This window comes from Oratosquilla oratoria, chromosome 16 (assembly GCF_046742065.1).
Source record: "Oratosquilla oratoria isolate Oo_2021 chromosome 16, ASM4674206v1, whole genome shotgun sequence".
Classification (NCBI taxonomy): domain Eukaryota; kingdom Metazoa; phylum Arthropoda; class Malacostraca; order Stomatopoda; family Squillidae; genus Oratosquilla; species Oratosquilla oratoria.
In genome coordinates this window covers 10,717,137-10,733,985 of record NC_134792.1, presented here as the reverse complement: position 1 = coordinate 10,733,985, position 16,849 = coordinate 10,717,137, and the positions used below count along the sequence as shown (strand labels likewise).

Here is a 16,849-nt window from a genome sequence, read left to right as displayed (position 1 = left end):
AAAAATGAGATTGTTGTTCCATTAGAAATTATTTTCAAGAAATCCATCATATCCGGAGATGTCCCAAGAGAATGGAAGCTAGCTAACGTTACTCCCATATTCAAAAAAGGTGACACAAAGAAGCCAAATAACTATAGGCCTATAAGTTTGACTTCAATCGTAGGAAAAATAATGGAAACTATCATCAGAGATGCTATCGAACATCATTTAGAAAGTAACCGTTTGATAAATGATAGCCAGCATGGTTTCAGACGGAAACGTTCTTGTGTGACTAACTTACTCGAATTCTACAACACAGTTATCTCGAATTATGACAAAAGAAACAATATAGATTTAATATATCTAGACTTTGCAAAAGCTTTTGATACCGTCCCACACGAAAGACTACTTACTAAATTAGCTTTACATGGAATAAGTGGTAGCCTATTAGGTTGGACTAGTAATTGGTTGAATGGTCGAAAACAGAGTTGTTTTAAATGGAAAAACTTCTAGATAGAAAAAAGTTACAAGTGGAGTTCCTCAGGGTTCCGTTCTTGGGCCACTTCTATTCATAGTATATATAAATGATATAGACCATGGACTAAAATCTACCGTTTCCAAATTTGCTGATGATACAAAACTGTGCGGAGTGGCAAATAATCACTCAAACCAATTAGATATTCAAGAAGATTTAGATGAATTACAGCAATGGTCTGAAAAGTGGCTAATGAAATTTAACACAAGTAAATGCAAGGTAATGCACATAGGTAAAAATAACAGTAAGTACAATTACAAGTTATTTGGAAATTCGTTAACAAAAGTGGATAGTGAAAAAGATCTCGGCGTAATTATCAGTAACGACCTCAAATCATCCAAGCAGTGTACTTCAGCCTCTGAGAAAGCAAATAAGATTCTAGGACTGATTGCGCAATCTTTTTATTTCAAAAGTCCATCACTCATTAACAAGCTATATAAATCATTAGTTCGTCCACATTTGGAATATGCTGTTTCCATATGGTCACCAAATCTCATTAAAGACATTGACAGACTGGAAAAAGTACAACGGCGAGCCACAAAACTGATTCCAAATATCAAAAATAAGTCATACAAAAATCGACTAAAACATATGAATCTGTTTTCTCTAAAAAAGCGTAGACTCAGAGGTGACTTGATACAGGTCTTTAAGATTTTAAAGGGAATTGACAACATCAAAAGTGACAAAATTTTCATATTGAATGAGAATCAGACAAGAAACAATGGTCTCAAACTGTCCGGAAATAGATTCAATTTGGAAGTAGGTAGAAACAACTTTGCCAACCGTGTAGTTAATGAATGGAATAAACTTCCTGCACAGATTGTGCAATGTAGTTCAGTTCGAAGCTTTAAGAATCATTTAGACAAACACCTAAGCAAGATGCTGTAATGATTATAATTTATTTTATATTGTTTTTGTTTTGTTATCATTTGTCCATCTGATTTTCATTTATTATTAGTTATATGTCAATTTATTATTATTTACTATTTACCTGTTTGTTTATTATTTAACTCTACCTATGCATTTATTTATGTATTTTATTTGTTATTTACATTATTATAGTTTTTATTTATTTATTGTTGTTATGATTTTTTTTCGCATCCGATCTAGATATGGACCAAAAGGTCTCCTGTCGGCATGCTCCGCCTTTGTAATCCTTTGAGAGGACAGAAGACAGGGGTGAATGGAGAATGGTTGTATATAGATGTTATGATGCATGAGGTGGAATGGGCGGGGGGATGGGGGATGAGGTAGTATGTGTGAGAAAAATTTGATGGAGCCCAAAGGGATTTCTCCCCGTCTTCTCCTTTCTTTGCATGAGGGGTCGGAGAGTGGGGGTCGCCAATTTAATGAAGTGGCCTTGCTGTGGATGTGCTGTGTCTTGTGACACTGCCTCTGACTGAGGGCAGTGGACAAGATGTAGGGATGACCCATCATCCAGGAGGTGCCAAGATAAGAGAGAGGGTGGAGGGGAGTGTAGTGTATTTAGGGATGGAATGGGTGGGAATGTTTTTTATGCCTTTTTCTTTTTGGCTACCTCCCTTGTAAGGGGGAAAAAGCCTTTGGTATATGCATGCAGATAAGTCATAGTATTCTGACATACTGCACTGGAAATATATTTCTTGAAATTACTGCAAATATTTGTTGACTGTTTTCTCCAGTTATTTGAGGATGATTTCTGAATGTGTTTTACTCTGAACAGCTTTGGTTGACACAACTCCAACAGAAGAGGAACCAGATGGTAGACCACCTGACATTTTTGCTATTGGCTTTGAAGAAATAGTTGACCTCAATGCTACCAATATTGTACAGAACACTCAGTGGTCAGAAAATGCTGCTTCATGGGGAAGAGAGCTTCAAAAGGTATTTAGAAAAGAGTTCAAACTTTTTTTTATTTCTTTCTCTTTCAAAAGGAGGCCAGTACTCCAGCACCTAGCCTCCCATACATCATTTTAACAAGAGATATCAAAACCAACCCAGGGCCATAGACTATGCCTTACATGCATAAAACCTATAAATTGCATATTTACAACTATTCAGTGTTACATTTGCTACACATGGGTCCGTTTCATATGTACCACACTAACCAAGAGAAAATTAAAGTGGCATTCCATTAGATGGAAGAAGAGATGATGAAAAAACTCATCAAAACTCTGATACATCCAAGACTGGAATATGCATCAGTAGTATGGTCCCCACACAGAGTGAAGGATATAAATAAGATTGTGAGTCTACCAAGTTTGAATGATTGAAGAGAAAAGGTCACATGATTACAATGTTCAAGTCACCAAAGGGGAAAGAGTGCATTGATAGAAGAGATCTCCTGATTAAAAGATCCATCCATATCCATATACCAAGGCTTTTTCCCCCTTCCAAGGGAGGTAGCCAAAAAGGGAAAGGCATAAAAACACTCCCACCCATTTCATCCCTAAATACACTCCACATCCCTCCCACCCTTCCTCTCATCTGAGCACCTCCTGGATGACGGGTCATCCCTGCACCCTGCCCACTGCCCTGGGTCAGAAGCAGTGTCGCAAGACACAGTACATCCACAGCAAGGCCGCTTCATTTAATCGGCGACCCCCCCTCTCCGTCCCCCTTTGCATATAAGGCGAGGACGGGTAGAAATCCCTTCGGGCTGCGTCAAAATTTACTCACACATACTACCCCACCCCCCATCATCCATATACAACCATTCTCCACTCACCTCTGTCTTCCGTCCTCTCCCTTCCTTCCTCAACAGACATTCCCCTCTTCCCCAAAGCCCCCTTCACCCCATCCATCCACCTCATCCTAGGACGTCCCCTCATGTTCACTCCCTCCACATCTGCCTTCCATACCTCCATACCTCTTTTACTAGATTAAAAGATGGGAGGGGTTTAAGAGGTCATGGAAGTAAATTAAGAAAGACCACATGGTGAAAAGATGTGAAGAAGTACAGTTTTGTGGAATAGCTTAGAAGGTGATATAGCTCAAGCCCAAACAATACATGAGTTCAAATCTAAATCAAAGATATAGATTAAGTTGGAACCATACATGAATTTGAGCCTAGGTATGTTAGAAAATTAGAGAAAAGGTGACAGGACCCAACAACCATTGCTCCTTTCCTGTATACTACAGTTAGGTAAAATACATGAAGTTGAGGTTAGGTATGATAAAGAATTAGAGAATAGAAGATGGGACCCAATGAGTGTTGCTTCTTTCCTGTATCCTACAATTAGGTAAATACACTAGGTGGAGTTGGGGGAAGGTGTGACTCTGTGCCATCAGTGGTGCCTTGGATTGTGATGGCCAATTTAATTTACTGGCCATTATTCTACTTTTGAGGTCAGTGGTACTGCTTGAAAGCCAGCTACAGTACCACCTAGATATAAGGATGAATACCAAGCTAAACTTGGATACAAAATGTAGCAAAAAAAAAAAAAAAAAAAGGATAAATTAGTAGGGGGAGTGGACATAAAAGAATGTGTGTTTAAAAGAGGATGTGTAATATGCAGAAACTGTATAGCATTAGGGGAATGGTTGGGAACAGAAGGAAATGTTGTGAATGGTGGTATGAAGAGGTGAGTGCTATAATGGTAGAAAAGAGATGCATATTAGGTAGGTACATACCCTTCCAAACTCAGTCACCAACTGCTTCTCTCGTTAGAATCCAGTACAATTACAGTGTTATACACATTATCAGGTTCACTTCCCCTGTCTTTCCATTCTCCTGTAATTCCAAACCTCTGCCCATCATTCTACCTATTCATTGTTATCAAAACTCAGGAATGTATCTTCCCTCTTCTCAACAATCCCCACAACACGGCCAACATGATCTCATTTCTCTTTTAGAGGTCTGGGGGGGGAGAAGGCATGAACCCACTCCCACCTATTTCATCCTCACATACTCCATTCCCATCACCACCCCTCCCTGCCTATTTTCTTGGCTCCTCCTAAATGACAAGTTATGCCTGTATTGCCCACTACCCTGGGTCAGAAGCTATGTAGCAAGACACAGGACATCCAAAGCAAGGCTGCTTCATTTAATTGGGGAAACTTCCCCTTTCCATCCCTTCATGCAGAAAAAGAGATGGGGAGAAATCACACAATACTCCCTAAACTCCCCCCCCCATCTCCCACCCTCTCTCTTCCATGCATCACAGCATCATCCATACACAACCATTCTCCACTCACCCCTATATACTTTAGTCGTCTCCCTTCCTAAACAGAAATTCCCCTCTTTCCCAATGCCCCTTTTACCGCATCTATCCATCTCATCCTTGGTCGCCCCCTCATGTTCACTTCCTTCACCTCTGCATTCCACACCTCTTTTACTAATATTTCTTCACTCATTCTTTCCATGTGTCCAAACCATCACAATACTCTTTCATCAACCCTATCTCCCAACTCCCTTTTCATCTCCACTCTCTTCCTCACCTCCTTGTTTCTCACTCTATCCAGTCTAGTAACCCCTACCATAATTCTCAGGCATTTCATCTCATATCATTGTTACACGACACACACCGCTCGTCGTCGCTGTCGTCGCGCGACCAAGAAGAAGAGGATTTACGACGAAAAAGGAAAACCTGGTTTGTACTGTAGGGGTGGGGAGTGAACGTGAGTGCCCGAAATGGTATCTATGCAGTGCTAGTTAATTGTGTTAACTCGAAATTAGAAAAAATGAATGAAAACGACTCGAAAGCCAGTTGCGAATCAGAGCCATCTGGCAGCAATCCACTGAACCGCGATGTAAACAATCAACAAAGCACGTGTTATGACAATGATTTCTTAGGGTTTGGTAAGTACGAAAGAAAGAACTTAAGTAGATTATTAGAGATAGAGAGAGAGATGAGCAAAAATAGGACTCGGTGGGAAAATGAAATCATGGACTTAAGAAAAGAGGTCATTGGTTTAATTGATTGTTTATCTAAGACTAACCATGAAATTTCTGACCTGAGAAAAGCTAACTTGGATCTTACAAACGAAATTAAAGAAATGAAAAGAGACATAAATGAACTGAAGAATGATAATGAAAAGAAGAAAACTAATGATAATAACAATAGCGAAAATCTAAAGCAGGAAGTGAACAACAAATTACAAGAATTGACACAAAAGATCGAAGAAAACTTAGGTGGGGACAGTATCCAGGAAATTAAGAAGTGGAAAGAAAATATTGAAAATAAAGAAATTGCTTTCAAAGAAATAGTCAAGCAGCAAATGCAAGATAATGCAAAAGACACAATCATTCAAGTGATTAACGAAAAAGCAAATTGGGTCAGGGACACAGTAGATAGGAAGAAATGTATTGTGGTTTATGGGCTTAAAGAAAAACAAGGACTGGCGAGGTACATGAGAGAAAAAGAAGAAAAAGAGACAGCAGTAGAAATCCTTAATGAAATTCAGGGGGGAGACAGTGATTCAGGCACAGACTTAGAAGAGACTTACAGAATTGGTCGCTATACTAAGGATAGGAATCGACCTCTAAAGATAAAACTAAGGTCACAAGTGGTAGTAGAAGACATATTTGAAAAAGTAGGTAACTTGGCAAAGAGTGAAAAATACAATAAGATATGGATAAAAAGAGAAATGAGTACTGAGGAATTAGAAAAAGAAAGGGCACTAAGAGAAGAAGCAAAGGAAAAAAACTTGAAAAGATCGGAGACAGAATGCAAAGAATTCCAGTGGAGAGTAATAGACTTGAGATTAAGACAATGGCGCTTCAAAACGAACAAAACAAGGGAAGAAGAAACCAGGGAGAAGGAAGAAAATTAAAAGTGGCCTATACCAACATTGACGGACTAATTTCGGGACTGAACGAACTCAATGATTATCTGTTAGAAGCAAAACCAGACATAATGGGAATTGTAGAGACTAAACTAAGAGGTGAAATACCATCCACTGTTATCGGACAAGGTTTATACAACTACTGGATAAAAAACAGGGACAAGAAACAGGGAGGGGGAATCATGTTCTTGGCCAAGAAAGACCTAAAGGTGACAAAAATTGCAGAGGGCAAAGGTAATGCTGAATTGATCATGATAAAAGTCGAAGGCAAGAATATGAAAAGTAGAAAGTTTGTGGTGACTTATGTGCCTCCAAAAACAAGCGCTTGGAAAGAAATCGAACATACAAAAATGCTAGACGACACAAGAAAATCACTCAATGAGATACTAATGGGTAAGGGTAATCTGGTAGTTATGGGGGACTTCAATTGCAAAGAAATTTGTTGGGACAGCATGACAGTGCAAGGAGGAGATGACTCGTGGGGCAATGTACTGCTAGATATGACCATGGAGTACACAATGACCCAATGGGTCCGTGAAAACACAAGGTACAGAAATAATGAAGAGCCATCGAAACTAGATCTAATATTTACAACAGAGCCTGAAATAGTGCATCAAGTCCAGTATGAGACACCAATTGGAAAGAGTGACCATGTACTCATTGAAACTATACTAAAGGAAGAAATAGACATAGAGAGGAACGAAAAGCATAGGAAAGGAAGACTGAGGTACAACAAAACAGACTTTACAAAACTAAAGACATTCTTCCGGAATGCAAACTGGGAAATATTTTACAGGGAAGAAACAGCAGTGGAAGAGAAATGGAATATATTGATGGAAAACTACAATGAAGGGGTAAACAGGCATGTACCAAGACAAAAGCGAGAGAGAGAGTACATTAAATGTTGGTTCAACAAAAGATGCAGTGAGGCAAAAGACAGAAGGGACAAAGCTTGGAAAAAGTGGAGAAAAGACAAAAAACAAAGCAAATGGCAAATTTATGTTAACTATAGAAATGAGTATGTTAATGTGAGAAGAGAGGAGAAAAGGAACCATGAGAAGGATATTATAGACAAATGCAAAGAGCAACCCAAACTATTCTATCGGTATGTGAATGGTAAACTTAAAAACAAACAGGAATTGGTGAAACTATGCCAAGGAAACATAGAATACACAGAAGATTTAGAGATGGCCGAAGTCATGAACAATCACTTTAAATCTGTTTTCACCAGAGAGAAAATACCAAATTGTGACATAGACAAAAACAAGAAATCTCCCCTCATGAATGAGTTTACAGCATCACTAAAGGAAATATCAGAACATTTATCAAGGCTGGATGTCAGAAAATCACATGGCCCGGACGGTATTGCAAATTGGATTCTAAAGGAGTGCAAAGAAGAACTAACAGACAAAATACACATCTTAATAAACAGCTCACTCAAAGAAGGAAAGATACCCGAGGACTGGAAAAACGCTAACATTGTACCAATACACAAAGGAGGAAACAAAGAAGAACCCACCAACTATAGGCCAGTATCACTAACAAGCACCATAGCCAAAATTTGTGAGAAAATAATCAAGAATAGATGGGTAAAACATCTGGAAGACAATGACATATTAAACCCAAGACAATTCGGATTCAGACAAGGAAGATCATGCTCCACAAACTTAATATGCTTTTACTCAAGACTAATAGACATAGTGCAAGAAAGAAATGGATGGGCTGATTGTGCATTCCTAGACTTGCAAAAAGCCTTTGACAAAGTACCACACAGAAAACTACTAAAAAAACTGGAACACATAGGAGGAATACAGGGAAACCTACTAAAATGGATAGAGGACTTTCTGACTGGTAGAAAGATGAGAGTAGTGCTCAGAGAAAAATATTCAGACTGGAAAGAGGTGATCAGTGGAGTACCGCAAGGATCTGTGCTGGCACCAATAATGTTTGCTATCTATATGAATGACATGGATGAGGACGTGAACTGCTACATGAGCTTCTTTGCCGATGACGCCAAACTGCTAAGGAAAATAGAAACTGATGAGGACTGTGAAGCACTGCAAGCAGACCTAAATAGGGTATGGAACTGGAGTCAGAAATGGGAAGTGGACTTTAATACTAAGAAGTGTAGCATAATGGAGTTTGGAAAAAGCAAAAACAGAATATCAGGAAAATATACAATTGGAACCAAAGAAGTAAAGAAAGTAGGATCCGAAAAAGATTTGGGAGTAATTATCACGAACGACTTGTCCTATGATATACAGATTAACAAAATTGTCGGGGAGACTTACAACTTGCTAAGATCAATAAAAGTGGCGTTTACATACTTGGACGAAGACATGATGAAAAAAATATTGGTTACATTGATAAGGCCTAGATTAGAGTATGCAGCGACATTGTGGTCCCCCAGTACCAAAAAGAATATAAAGAAAATAGAAAGAATCCAAAGAGCAGCTACAAAAATGGCACCTGCACTTGCAAACCTATCATACGAAGAGAGATTGGCTAAACTGGAGTTACCGACACTGGAGCAAAGAAGAGAGAGAGGTGACCTATTGACCATCTACAGAATCATGAAAGGCACAGAGGTACTCGATAGTGAGAACTTACTTAACTGGGACAAAAGAAACACAAGAGGACATGGAAAGAAAATAAAAAAAACATAGCTATAGAAGAGAACTGAAGAAAAACAGTTTTCCTCATAGAGTTTTGGACACTTGGAACAAACTGGACAATGGAATAGTATGCGCAAAAACCATTCATGAGTTTAAAAACAAACTAGACACTGCAAGATACAAAGGCGGGACATCACGAGCATAGCTCCCCTTCCCGCAAAATACAACTAGGTAAATACATACATATATATATATACCAAGGCTTTTTCCCCTTACAAGGGAGGTGATCAAGAAGGAAAAGGCATAAAATCATTCCCACCCATTCCATCCCTGAATACACTCCACACCCCTCCACCCTCCCTCTCATCTTAGCACCTCCTGGATGACGGGTCATCCCTGCACCTCGTCCACTACCCTGGGTCAGAAGCAGTGTCGCAAGACACAGCACATCCACAGCAAGGCTGCTTCATTAAATCAGCGACCCCCCCTCTCCGTTCCCCCATGCATAAAGGAGAGGATGGGGAGAAATCCCTTCGGGCTGTGTCAAAAATTGCTCACACATACTACCTCACCCCCCCCCATCCCCCCGCCCATTCCACCTCATGCATCACAACATCATCCATATACAACCATTCTCCATGCACCCCTGTCTTCTGTCCTCTCCCGTCCTTCCTCAACAGACATTCCCCTCTTCCCCAAAGCCCCCTTCACCCCATCCATCCACCTAATCCTAGGATGTCCCTTCATGTTCACTCCCTCCACATCTGCCTTCCATACCTCTTTTACTAGTCTTTCTTCACTCATTCTTTCCATGTGTCCAAACCATCCTAATACTCTTTCATCAACCCTATTTCATCTCAAACACATTTAAACTCTTCCTCTCTTTATATTCCATGTTTCTGCCCCATACAGTGTTGTCGGCACAATTACCCATTTATATAATCTCCTCTTAGCATTCATTCTCAAATGTCTATTTCTCATTACACTCTTCAATCCCTGAGGGCATTTACTTGCTTCTCTCAGTCTACATTCTACCTCCACCTACACTCCTCCCTTTCCCTCCACATTTGCATCCAAGTATCTAAAACTATCCACTTCCAGTCTCTTTCCCTTAATACTCACTTCCAATTTGCTGCCATCCTCTCCACTTATACATCTCATCACCTTACTTTTACCCACATTTATCTTTTAATTTCTTCTTTCACACACCTTCCCAAATTCCGTCACTAACTTCCTTAATCCCTCCTCTAATCCTGTTGCAAGTGCAGTGTCATCAGTGAACAACAACTAGCGTATCTTCCATTTTTCTCCATTTTCTTTAACCATCTCCAATTCCTGGCTATACTCTTGCATTTACTTCTTGCACCACCCCACCCATGTATAAATTGAACAGCCAAGGAGATACAACACATCTCTGGTGAAGTCCCACCTTTACCTCAAACCACTCACTCTCTCCATTTCTCATTCTAACATAGGCTCTACTACATACATACATATATATAGCAAAGGCATTTTCCTCCATACAAGGGAGGTAGTCAAAAACAGCGGCATAAAATCCACTCGCACCCATTCTATCCCCACATACTCAACTCCCATTCACCCCCCTCCCTCCCTCTTATCTTGGCTCCTCCTGGATGATGGGTCATCCCTGCATCTCGCCCACTGCCCTAGGTCAGAAGCAATGCAGCAAGACACAGCACATCCACGGCAAGGCCACTTCATTTAACTGGCGACACTCCTTCTCCATCACCTCATGCAGAAAAAGAGTAGACTGGGAAAAGTCACTTCAGGCTGCGTCAATTTATTATTCGCACATACTTCCTCACCCCCCACCCCCTCCTTTCCATGCATCACAGCATCATCCATACACAACCATTCTCTACTCACCCTGATCTTCTGTCTTCTCCCGTCCTTCCTCAACTTCATTCTTCTCTTTCCCAATACCCCTTTTACCCCATCCATCCATCTCATTCTTGGTCACCCCCTCATGTTCACTTCTTCCACCTTTGCCTTCTACACCTCTCTTACTAATCTTCACTCATTATTTCCATGTGTCCAAACCATCTCTATACTCTTTCATCAACCCTATCTCCCAACTCCCTTTTCACCTCCATTCTCCTCCTCATCTCCTTGTTTCTTACTGTATCCAGCCTAGGAAACCATATCATACTTCTCAGGCACCTCATTTCAAACACATTCAAACTCCTCTTCTCTTCCTCTCTTATATTCCATGTTTCAGCCCCATACATTGGTGTCAGCACAATCACTCCTTCTTTAGAATTATGAAAGGAATGGAAGTTCTTGATAGGGATGACCTATTAAAATGGGACAAAAGAGAAACAAGAGGACACGCAAAGAAACTAAAGAAAGACAGCTTTAGAAGAGACCTGAAAAAGAACAGCTTCCCACACAGTGATTGATGTCTGGAACAAATTGAACAGTGAAACAGTTAATGCCAGAAATATACACAAATTCAAAAGCAAACTAGATGTAGAGAGATACAAAAACGGGTCATAACGAGCATAGCTCCAGGCCCATAAAATACAACTAGGTAAATACAATAGATAAATACGATCTCTTAGCATCCATTCCCTAATGTCTATTTCTCATTACACTTTTTAATCCCTGAAGGCATTTATTTGCTTCTCTCAATGTACATTCTATCTCCACCTCCACTTCCTTTCCCTCCATATTTGCGCCCAAATATCTAAAACTATCTACTTCCTCCAGTCTCTCTCCCTTAATACTCACTTCCAATTTGCTGTCACATTCTCACCTTGTACATCTCATCACCTTACATTTACCTACATTTATCTTCAACTTCCTTCTCCCACACACCTTCCCAAACTCATCACTAACTCCCTTAATCCCTCGTCTGATCCTGCCACAAGCATATTATTAGCAAACAACAAATGGCTTATCTCCCATTTTTTCCGTTTCCTTTAATCACTTCCAATACACTTGCATTTACCTCTTGCACCACCCCATCCATGTATAAATTGAACAGCCAAGGCAACATAACACATCCCTGGGGAAGTCTCACCTTTTCCTCAAAACACACTCCATTTCTGATTCTAACACAAGCTTTACTACTCGTGTAAAAATTCTTGACTACTCTTAACAACTTTCCTCTTATCCCATATATCTGCAATACCTCCCACAGTGCCTTCCTGTCCAGCCTGTCATAAGCCTTTTCCAAATCCATAAAGGCCCCAAAAAAAACATCCTTACTGTTGGGAGTGTTCATTGTTGTCATTTGGCTGAGGGCAGCCATATTGGATTTGTGTGGTTCAATGAACAGACACCAAGTTGCAGTGTTGTTGAGCTACCATGTGGAGTGCTGGGTCCCCAGTATAAAGGAAGAGGTGAATGGAGCAAGTTTGGTCTAATACTTAGCTTTTCCTATTTTAAAGCTTCATGACATATCTGCCTTACCACAAAAATCTGATCCACGCAACCCCTTCCTGTCCTAAATGCACACTGTTCCTCACCAATTACTCCCTCAGTTCCTCCCCTAATCCTCCCAATCAAAACCCTCTCAAATGCCTTACCAACTACATTCAACAAACTGATCCCTCTGAAACTACTACACTCACACTTGTCCCCTTTTCCCTTGTAAAGTGGAACTAAACAGGCATTCCTCCAGTACTACAGTAATCTTTTAGACAAACATTAAACAACCTCACCATGACACCCATCTAACCTAGGTGCCTTACCTGCTCACATCAATTTAATAACTGCTTTCACCTCATTTTTTCCCACTGCAACTACCTTTCCCTCCATATCCTCCTCCATATTCAGCAACTCCCTAAAATACTCTGCCCAACATCCTCTTAATGTTGTCTCTTCCTTTATTATCTCTCCATCTGCACCTTTTACCTTTTCTTCTCTACTTGATTCACCTCCCCTACCTCTCTTAATTTCCTTCCAAAACATCTTTTTATTACTTTCAAATTTTTCTGTCGTACTCTTACCCCATTTCACATCTGCTCTCCTTTTTGCCTCCTTTATCTTATGCTTTACTTCTCTTTTCTATATATCTCTCATATGATTCTCTAATCTTACTTTGTAACCAATCTGTGAATGCTCATTTTTTCTCTTCTACAATCTTCTTTGTTTCCTCATCCCACCACTCACTACCCTTCCTTCCATTTCCTCCCATCCCCCTTGTTCCAATCACCATCTTTGCACAACTTGTAACTCCCTCCTTGAAACATCCTCATTCCTCCTCCACTCGTAGTTCTACTCTATCTTTCACTCCCTCCCACTTCTCTCTCAACTTCTTGTACTCTTCCTTTTCTTTCTCATTTAAGCAGTTTACTCTAAGGTTTCTTCAAGGTTAATGTGGATGAAGGTGAAACTGGGGAGGGAGATCTGGGTTCATGTAAGTACATTTGGGCCTGGTAGTGAAAAGAGTATAGAGGAAAGGGAGGCTTTTTGGATAGATTTAAATGAGTGCATAGAGGGTTTAGGGAGAACTGTCAATGTAGTGATATTGGGAGACCTTAATGGTAGGGTAGGAAAGGAACCAATAGACAGAGTGGTTGGGAAGTGTGAAGTTCCTGGAAAAATCATAGTGGAGTGTTGATGGTGATATGTTTAGAGAGTTGATGATAGCAAATACAGTGTTTAGGAAGAAAGTCAAGCATAAGTATACATGGAAGAGGGTGGTGGATAGAAGAGTGGTAGATAGGGCATTAATGGACTACATAGTGGTAACCAGAATAATAGTAGGAAGAATTAACCACTTCCATACGGTGCCGCATACGTAGGCGGCATGAGGAGCAAGTGGATATGCGGGGCTGCCATATCGGCATCTTGATTATATTGTAGTTGCCCCTGCATAATGACATACTCTCTAAACTGTCTTCATCACATTTTCTATGGTTATCAAAATTCACGGGTGAAAGAGAGAACGATCGATATAAGCGGTGACTATATTTTATGATGCGAGTATTATTATGACACATCTTACGTCTGGCAGATAATGCTGCCCGCGAGATTTTGGCCCGGAGTGAAGAGGTTAAGGATGTACATGTTCCAAGAGGAGAGAATGGGGTATCAGATAATTTTTGGTGGAAGGTAAGTTGAGAATGGAAGATAGATGGAGAAAGAGGAAAGGACAGAAAGTGCTAAAATAGACTGCTTAAATGAGGAAGAAAAGTATGAGTAAAAGAAGCTGAGAGAGGAGTGGGAGGGAGTAAAGTATAGAGTAGAACTAGGAGTGGAGGAGGAATGAAGATGGTTCAAGAAGAGGGAGTCACAAGGTGTGCAGAGATGGTGTATGGAACAAGGAGGATGGGAAGAAAGAAAAGGAAGGGAAGTGAGTGGTGGGACGAGGAAGCAAAGAAGGTCGTAGAAGAGAAGAAACAAGCATTCACATATTGGTTACAAAGTAGGAAGAGAGAGGTACAAAGAAAAGTGAAATAAGGGATAAGATAAAGAAGACAAAGAGGAGAGCAGATGTCAAATGGGGTAAGAGTATGCTAGAAAATTTTGAAAGTAATAAAAAGATATTTTGGAAAGAAATTAAGAGAGGAAGAGGAGGCAAATCAAGTAGAGAAGAAAAGGTAAAAGGCGCAGCTGGAGAGATGATAATGGAAGAGATAGCAATAAAAGGGATATGGCCAGAGTATTTTAGGAAGTTGCTAAATGTGAAGGAGGACAAGGAGGGAAAGGTAGTTGCAGTTGGTAGTGCTGAGAAAACGACAGTGATGACTGATGAGTGAAGAAAATGGAGGAGAAATAAGGAAGGATGAGATGAAGGCAGTCATTAGATGATGAGAGCTGGTAAGGCACCTGGGTTGGATGGGTGTCATTGCAGAATGTCTAAAAAAAAAAGGAGGTACAATGATGGACTGTCTGGTGTGGTTGTTTAATGTTTGTTTTAGAGAGGGTAGAGTGCTGGAGGGCTGGAGGAGTGCCTGTATAGTTTCACTTTACAAGGGAAAAGGGGACAAGTGTGAGTGCACTAGTTTCAGAGGTATCAGTTTAAGTGTAGTTGGGAAAGCTTATGGGAGGGTCTTGATTAAGAGGATTAGGAGAGGAACATAGGGAGTAATTTTTGAGGAACAGTGTAGGTGGACTGGTAGGTGTTGTATGGATCAGATTTTTGTGAAAAGACATTGGGAAAGCTTTAGGAAAAGGTGTAATGAGAAATCAATATTTGAGAATAGATGCTTAGAGATTTTATGAATGAGTGATTATGCCAACAGCACTGTATGGGGTAGAAACATGAAACATAAGAGAGAGAGAGGAGGAGTTTGCATGTGTTTGAGATGAGAAGTATGATACTGGTTACTAGGCTGGACAGAGTGAAAAATGAGGTGAGGAGGATAATGGGGGTGGAAAGGTAGTTGGGAGATAAGGTTGATGAAAGAGTATTGGGATGGTTTTGTAACATGGAAAGAATGATTAATGAAAGATTAGTAAAAGAGATGTGGAAGGCAGAAGTGGAAGAAGTGAACATGAAAGGGGGCAACCAAGGATGAGATGGATGGATGGGGTAAAAGGGGAATGTCTGTTGAGAAAGGACAGAAGATGGAATATAGGGGTGAATGGAGGGTGGTTTACATATGGATGATGTGATGCATGAAAGGGAGTAAGTTGGGGATGGAGGGTGAGAGAGTATGTGTGAAAAAATTATTTGACACAGCTTGAAGGGATTTCTCCCTGTCTTCTCTTTTTCTGCATGAGGGAACGGGGGGGGGGGGTTGCCAATTTAATGAATCAGCCATGCTGTGGATGTACTGTATCTTGTGACACTGCTTCTGACCCAGGTTAGTGGGCAAGATGCAGGGATAACCCATCATTCAAGAGGAGCCAAGATAAGAGGGAGGGAGGGCGGTGAATGGGAGTGGAGTGTGTGTTGTTACTGTTGTTGTTCCCTAGACTGTCTGTCCGAGTAATCCCGTGTTGATGGATTGAATAGGAGTGGAATTTATGTCTTTGTTTTTTTTTGTTGCTACCTTCCTTGTAAAGGCGGAAAAGCCTTTGAAATATGTATGTACTCAAAGCACCTCCCTACCTTCTGTTGTTTTCCTCATTCTCCATCTATCTTCCACTCTCAACCTATCTTCCACCAAAAGTTGATCTGATATTCCCCCACTTTCTCCCCAACAACATGTATATCCAGAACTCTTCCTACTCTTCAAATGGTTACCACTGTGTAAACCTTGAAACCCCTATCTACCACTCTTCCATCCACCACCCTCTTCCATGTATACTTATGCTTGACTTTCTTCCTAAACACTGAATTTTCTCTCATCAACTCTCTAGACACATCACCATCATCTCTCCACTACAAATTTCTCAGGAACTCCACACTTTCAACCACTCCATCTATTGGTTCATCTCACACTAGCATTGAGATCTCCCAATACCACTACATTGACATTCCTCCCTAAACCCTCTATGCACTCATTTAAATCTGTCCAAAAAGCCTCCCTTTTCTCTACACTCTTCTCACTACAAGAGGACAGGAAAAGAAATTCAAAAAGGATAGTTACAGAAGAGATCTGGAAAAGAATAATTTCCCACACAGGGTGGTAGATATCTGGAACAAAATGGATGGAGCAACAGTGTGTGCAAAAGCTAAACAAGAATTTAAGAACAAACTAGATGCTGAAAGATACAAAGACAGGTCACTACAAACGTAGCTCTCTTCCCATATAACACAACTAGTTGTTGCCTTCATCCATATTAACCTTGAAGAAACCTCCTTGCACTTCACCACATGTTTATCTATCTCATTGCTTGTATAGCTACCCCTTCTCTCCCTTGTCCTCTTTTCATTTCTGACACCCTCCCAACCAATCCCAGTCTCAAACTAGCCCCTCCCTTTCAACTTAGTTTCACTCAAAGCCAAGACATCTATCTTTCTTCCCACAAACATACTGCCTATCTCTTCCCTTTTACTCTTATCTGTACCACATCTACACACATTAAAAGACCC

General features: G+C 40.4%; 1 protein-coding gene across 6 annotated transcripts in view; it reads left to right on the top strand.

Annotated features, from left to right (window-relative positions):
* Positions 1-16,849, top strand: part of Synj (synaptojanin) — a 312,743-nt gene that overhangs the window by 164,158 nt on the left and 131,736 nt on the right. For all 6 annotated transcript variants that reach the window (XM_076199351.1, XM_076199352.1, XM_076199346.1 and 3 more), the window contains one exon: positions 2,217-2,377. In XM_076199351.1, coding sequence (XP_076055466.1) covers positions 2,217-2,377 — 161 coding nt within the window. The remainder of the gene's footprint in view (positions 1-2,216; positions 2,378-16,849) is intronic.